We start from the raw sequence: 7,293 nt of genomic DNA, 5'->3' as shown, positions 1-7,293 counted from the left end.
CTTCCTAAGTGGACAGTTTGATTTCACAGAAGTGTGATTGAGTTGGAGTTATATTGTGTTGTTTAAGTGTTCCCTTTATTTTTTTGAGCAGTGTATATATATATATATATAAATATATATAATTTTTTGAATATATATTTTTTGAATATACAATATACACAGTTTGGACACACCTACTCATTCAAGGGTTTTTCTTTATGTTCACTTGTTGGCTGCTTTTCCTTCCCTCTGCGGTCCAAGTCATCCCAAACCATCTCAATTGGGTTGAGGTCAGGTAATTGTGGAGACCAGGTCATCTGATGCAGCACTCCGTCACTCTCCTTCTTGGTCAAATAGCCCTTACACAGCCTGGAGGTGTGTTGGGTCAATGTCCCACTAAGCGCAAACCAGATGGGAGGGTGTATCACTGCAGCCATGCTGATTAAGTGTGCCTTGAATTCTAAATAAATCACAGACAGTGTCACCAGCAAAGCACCCCCACACCATCACACCTCCTCCTCCATGCTTCACGGTGGGAACCACACATGCGGAGATCATCCGTTCACCTACTCTGAGTCTCACAAAGACACCGCGGTTGCAACCAAAAATCGCAAATTTGGACTCATCAGAACAAAGAACAGATTTCCACCGGTCTAATGTCAAGTGCTCGTGTTTCTTGGCCCAAGCAAGTCTCTTCTTCTAATTGGTGTCCTTTAGAAGTGGTTTCTTTGCAGCAATTCAACCATGAAGGCCTGATTCACCTGGTCTCCTCTGAGCAGTTGATGTTGAGATGTGTCTGTTGCTTGAACTCTGTGAAGCATTTATTTGGGCTGCAATTTCTACTGGTAACTCAAATGAACTTATCCTATGCAGCAGAGGTAACTCTGGGTCTTCCTTCCCTGTGGCAGTCCTCATGAGAGACAGTTTCATTACAGCGCTTGATGGTTTTTGCAACTGCGCTTGAAGAAACTTTCAAAGTACTTGAGATTTTCCAGATTGACTGACCTTCATGTTTTAAAGTAATGATGGACTGTCGTTTCTCTTTGCTTATTTGAGCTGTTCTTGACATAATATGGACTTGGTCTTTTACCAAATAGGGCTATCTTCTGTATACCACCCCTACCTTGTCACAACACAACTGATTGTCTCAAACTCATTAAGAAGGAAAGAAATTCCACAAATTAACTTTTAACAAGGCACACCTGTTAATTGAAATGCATTCCACGTGACTACCTCATGAAGCTGGTTGAGAGAATGCCAAGAGTGTGCAAAGCTGTCATCAAGGTGGCTACTTTGACGAATTTCAAATATAAAATATATTTTGATTTGTTTAACACTTTTTTGGTTACTTCATGATTCCATGTGTTATTTCATAGTTTTGATGTCTCATTATTATTATACCATGTAGAAAATATAAAAAATAAAGAAAAACCCTTGAATGAGTAGGTGTGTCTGTATATATATGTTATTATTATTTATTTTTGATATTTCATAGGCTATACCCAGGCTGTAAAATCCGTGCTACTTTCTGCATTCCATTCCAAAATCATTTTTCCTTCGACTCTCCTTGCCAGAGAGAGAAGGCTTGTTTTTCACAATGCAATTCCACCCTCATCTACTTCAGTTTTCAGAATGGATTTCGGCGACCCTCTACCAGAGCGAGAGAACAGTTGGAGTGTGTGAGAGAGAGAGAGCTCCTCATTCACTGATCTTTGTCACAGTACTGAATGGGCAGGCCACTCCTGGGACTATCATATGGTTGCCCTGTCAGCCACCATTAAATAGCTCTCAATGACAGACCTGGCCGGTACTGGTCCTTTCAGATACTGTCTGCTTCCTAAATGGCACACTTCTCCATACAGAGTGCACTAGTATATGAATCCCCCCCCCCCCATTTCCTTGCTCATTATCTCTCTACCTCACTCTCTCTCTCTTCTCTCAGACAACACCTTTTACTTATTTGCAAGTCTTTGAAAATAACACATATTACATTCCAAAAACAATTCAAAGATGGGCACATCCCCATGGCAACAGAACAACTAAACTCAACCTTGGATAACTGCGGTGATTGCTTTACTCTATACAATCATTGTGGTCCATCAATTGTCAATATGCCCCAAGAGAACTGTGGTGTGGTGCGGTGTGGTGTGTGTGTGTGTGTGCGTGTGTGTGTGCTGCATCACTCAGAGAATTTAATTTTATTACAGCTGAGTCTACACACCAGAGGGGGGTCTCTAACATGATAAAGCCCAAGCAGAAAGCCTCTACAGTACTATAGTCTTTAACCTCTGGTGGGTAGAGAAGACTAGAGCACTCAGATGTGCGACCAGTATATTCAATCACATGCATTGGATTAGGACTTCCAGACTGTCTGCAGTACATTGGAGAATACAAGATGGTCCTTCTATTGATGAATTACTGTCTATATGTTTGATTCATCACAGACACAATGTATAGATGATTGTGCCGCATGTTCTTTATTCTATCATTTGAGACCAAAAACACAAACAACATTAGCGATGTATCATTATAACCATTAAAAGGTTTTGGAGTAGCAATACCTCTTCCCCTAGTTGAGCACACATGTTCTACATCAGGCTACCAAACACCTATTAGTGAATCAAAGAGGTTTATGAGGCGCTCTGATTTCTGCTTAATATCACCACCTGCTGGCCATTCAAAACACTGACAGGCAGCTACACTACATATGTAAACTAACTCTGCCATATGTGCCTAACATAACTAGTCAGGTCATGGAAATGTAATAGATGATAATAAAATATCTTGAAAGTGTTTGAGAGACACGGACAGACAGACAGACAGACAGACTTTGCTCCTCTGTCCCTCTCACATGTATTCTGGTGAAATCTGCCTGATCGTGCGATAGCTGACATTCTGTTGAAGTAAAACGAAACGAGAGCGCTGCGTGACCAGGCTAACTCTCTCACAGATGCCAGACACTGTTCTTCCTCTTGCTGTGCTGCTGCTGCTGGGCCAGACGGGAGAGCACCTGTCTTCTGTGAAACACCACCAGACGGCGCTGTAGAGTAGGGCTCACACCCTCCATAGTGACCTCACTCTGCCCGTACCTGGCACCAGCTGTCCCCTGCGCCCAAAACCCCTCACTGCAGCATAGCTAGGGAGAAGGAGAAAGAGGGGGATGGGAGGGGGAGAGAGGGAGAAAGGAGAGGAGCAGCAGAGGGGGGGGGGAGAGCTCATAAATGTTGAGCATTTTCAGTCTGAAAAAAGTACTACTCAAAGTATTACTATAAATCATTACAATGATGTAATCATGGTTAGCCCACCTGTTGGAGCCTCTTGCAGGTCTGGGAGATATTCTTAATATCTGCCCACTCCAGGAAGGACAGGATGTTCAGGAGCAGCCAATCAGGGAGCCGGACCAGGTAGTCATAGCGATGCCAGCACAGGTTCACCACATAGTCCAGAGTGTGTGGACCAAACACTCGCCCTATGTGACCTGTGAAGGAACCCCCCCCCCACACACACACATTCTCATTCAATAAAATGTTATTTGAAATAGTAAGTTTATTGGCATATATTCTAAATAAATCATATGATCCTTGGAATTGGACAATACAAGCATTTGAATGTGTATTCTTGCTATGGACAATTAAAAGGATGTTGTGGGAGTAGGCTGTCTCCTTCCATGTCTAGACTTGCCCATCGGGTGACAGATTGATCGTTCGGTTTTATATAAAATAATTATTTATGGAGGGTATGCATTTGTGTGACCTAAAATAGCACTTTATCTCTAACGCACGCACACACACACACTACCTTGTGCGTGGCTATCCTGTAGGAAGTCTGTGTGTGATTTCTTGTTTTCTGCAGGTTGTGGTTTCTCGTGTCGTAGAGGACAGGACACTCTCCACACCTTGAAAACCACCTACGACCAAACCAGGTCTACATGATTACAAGTTATTAATAGCCTAACAGCTTACAAATGTAGCCAGTTAGTTACAAAACACACTCTATTCACTTGACTGTGTAAATGACTATTCCCCATTACTGTGGCATTTAAATGGGAAGTTTATCATTTTTACATTTCATTAAAACTCTACCATGTGTCTAGCCCGGAGACTGATCCACATCTGTAGCAGAGCCCTAAAGCTGATGATATTTCCAGGGTTGCATTCCCTCTCTCCCCTCGTCTGACATAGTTTATGAAACAGCTTTGAAATGCTGCACCTAAAATACACCCCGAAGTCAGTGCAATAGACTAAGCTAGGTGTTTGTACTGTTCCTGTTCCTGTAGGTGTCTGTACTACACCTGTAGGTGTCGGTATTTTTCCTGTAGTTGTCTGGACTGTACCTGTGTCTGTAGGTGTCTATACTGTTCCTGTAGGTGTCTGTACTGTACCTGTAGGTGTCTGTACTGAACCTGTAGGTGTCTGTACTGTACCTGTAGGTGTCTATACTGTACCTGTAGGTGTCTGTACTGTACCTGTAGGTGTCTATACTGTTCCTGTAGGTGTCTATACTGTTCCTGTAGGTGTCTATACTGTTCCTGTAGGTGTCTGTACTGTACCTGTAGGTGTCTATACTGTACCTGTAGGTGTCTATACTGTTCCTGTAGGTGTCTGTACTGTACCTGTGTCTGTACTGCTCCTGCATGTGTCTGTAGTTGCCTGTACTGTACCTGTAGGTGTCTGTACTATACCTGTGTCTGTTTCTGTACTGTTATTGCATGTGTCTGCACTGTTCCTGTATGTGTCTGTATTGCACATGTAGTTGTCTGCACTGTACCTGTGTCTGTAGTGTTCCTGTAGTTGTCTGTACTGTTCCTGTAGGTGTCTGTACTGTACCTGTAGGTGTCTGTACTGTTCCTGTAGGTGTCTGTACTGCACATGTAGTTGTCTGTGGTTGTCTGCACTGTACCTGTGTCTGTGGGTGTCTGTACTGTTCCCGCAGTTGTCTGTACTGTACCCGTGTCTGTAGGTTTCTGTACTGTCCTGTAGTTGTCTGTACTGTTCCTGCACGTGTCTGTACTGTTCCTGTATGTGTCTGTTCTGTACCTGTAGCTGTCTGTAGTGTGTCTGTGGTTGTCTGTACTGCTCCTGTGGTTGTCTGTACTGCACCTGTGGTTGTCTGTACTGAACCTGTGGTTGTCTGTACTGCACCTGTGGTTGTCTGTACAGTACCTGTAGGTGTCTGTGCTGTACCTGTAGGTGTCTGTGCTGTACCTGTAGGTGTTTGTACGGTACCTGCAGGTGGCTGTACTGTGCCTGCAGTTGTCTGTACTGTACCTGTAGTTGTCTGTGCTGTACCTGTGTCTGTGGTTGTCTGTACTGTGTCTGTCTGTACTGTACCTGTAGGTGTCTGTGCTGCATCTGTAGTTGTCTGTAGTTGCCTGTACTGTGTCTGTGGTTGTCTGTACTGTACCTGTAGTTGTCTGTATCATGTCTTTAGTTGCCTGTACTGTGTCTGTTGTCGGCTGTACTGTGTCTGTGGTTGGCTGTACTGTACCTGTAGGTGTCTGTACTGTGTCTGTGGTTGGCTGTACTGTACCTGTAGGTATCTGTACTAGAGGTCGGCTGATTAATCTGAATGGCCGATTAATTAGGGCCGATTTCAAGTTTTCATAACAATCGGAAATGGGTATTTTTGGGTGCCAATTTGCAGATTTTAAAATATTTTTTATACCTTTATTTAACTAGACAAGTCAGTTAAGAACACATTCTTATTTTCAATGACGGCCTAGGAACAGTGGGTTAACTGCCTCGTTTAGGGGCAGAATGACAGATTTTCACCTTGTCCGCTTGGGGGATACAATCTTGCAACCTTACAGTTAACTAGTCCAATGCAATAAAAGACCTGCCTCTCTCTCGTTGCACTCCACAAGGAGACTGCATGTTACGCGAATGCAGTAAGCCAAGGTAAGTTGCTAGCTAGCATTAAACTTATCATAATCACTAGTTAACTACATATGGTTGATGATATTACTAGATATTATCTAGCATGTCCTGCGTTGCATATCATCTGACTGAGCATTATACAAGCATCTAAGTATCTGACTGAGTGGTGGTAGGCAGAAGCAGGCGCATAAACATTCATTCAAACAGCACTTTCGTGCGTTTTGCCAGCAGCTCTTTGTTGTGCGTCAAGCATTGCGCTGTTTATGACTTCAAGCCTATCAACTCCCGAGATGAGGCTGGTGTAACCGAAGTGAAATGGCTAGCTAGTTAGCGCTCGCTAATAGCGTTTCAAACGTCACTCGCTCTGAGCCTTCTAGTAGTTGTTCCCCTTGCTCTGCATGGGTAACGCTGCTTCAATGGTGGCTGTTGTCGTTGTGTTGCTGGTTGCCCAGGGAGGAGCGAGGAGAGGGACGGAAGCTATACTGTTACACTGGCAATACTAAAGTGCCTATAAGTATTGTTGTAATTGTCATTATTAGAAATACATTTGTAAAAAAGTGGCCGATTAAATCGGTATCGGCGTTGAAAAATCATAATCGGTCGACCTCTAATCTGTACTGTACCTGTAGTTGTCTGTGATGTACCCGTGTCTGTGGTTGTCTGTACTGCACCTGTAGTTGTCTGTACAGCACCTGTAGTTGTCTGTACCACGTCTTTAGTTGCCTGTACTGTGTCTGTGGGTGGCTGTACTGTACCTGTAGGTGTCTGTACTGTGCCTGTGGTTGTCTGTACTGTGTCTGTGGTTGTCTGTACTGTACCTGTGTCTGGGTGACTGTGAGTTGGTGGTAATCCTTACAGGGAGGTGCAGCCTGTTGACTGATCTCATACAAACACTCTGAGAGGAGAGAAGACATGATCTCTATACTACTAACACACACAGCCTCAGAAACTTTCATATGATATTTTGTGTGCGTGTGTGAAGGTGCTGGCAGACAAGGAGGGTGTGGGAGTGGGTGTCATGTGTGCCAACACTGTTTTCAGGACCTACTGTTTGCCAGTTCAACTCTTTGCTGAGTTACGAGGTACAATAAGTACATAGCCATGGGTTTGTCTAGGATTGAGTGCGTGTGTGTGTGTGTGTGTGTGGTTGAGGGGAAGGATGAGAATTATGGAGAGTGACGTGTGATATTACCCAGCACTCATTTCCTGACGACTCAAACTGAATTCTTCCACTGTTCTATGTTCGCTACATACTTCAATCTGAGACTGCCATCGTTGAAGTCGTTAGTGGTGACGTCAAAATGAAAGGTCATGTACAACACAAAGTTGTCAGTGATTGTATTATCTCTAACCAATCAGAGTATCAAAGCCAATGACACATTTTCACAACACTACTTTACCCACATGTGTTCTGGCTTTGCTCCAACCCATCGGTTTC

The 7,293-nt window shown here is 43.6% G+C and overlaps 1 protein-coding gene across 1 annotated transcript; it reads right to left on the bottom strand.

Annotated features, from left to right (window-relative positions):
* Window positions 1–2,435: 2,435 nt before the first annotated feature.
* LOC139373035 (F-box only protein 36-like) lies at window positions 2,436–6,973 on the bottom strand. Its single transcript, XM_071113044.1, has 4 exons — window positions 6,674–6,973; window positions 3,778–3,886; window positions 3,285–3,457; window positions 2,436–3,115 (listed from the first exon to the last, which is right to left on the bottom strand). Exons 1-4 carry the CDS (start codon window positions 6,809–6,811, stop codon window positions 2,924–2,926), a joined length of 612 nt encoding a protein of 203 aa, XP_070969145.1. The 5' UTR covers window positions 6,812–6,973; the 3' UTR covers window positions 2,436–2,923.
* Window positions 6,974–7,293: the final 320 nt, after the last annotated feature.

This window comes from Oncorhynchus clarkii, chromosome 18, assembly GCF_045791955.1.
Source record: "Oncorhynchus clarkii lewisi isolate Uvic-CL-2024 chromosome 18, UVic_Ocla_1.0, whole genome shotgun sequence".
In the NCBI taxonomy this organism is placed as follows: domain Eukaryota; kingdom Metazoa; phylum Chordata; class Actinopteri; order Salmoniformes; family Salmonidae; genus Oncorhynchus; species Oncorhynchus clarkii.
The sequence above is the reverse complement of the archived record's forward strand: the minus strand, read 5'-3'. Positions and strand labels throughout refer to the sequence as shown.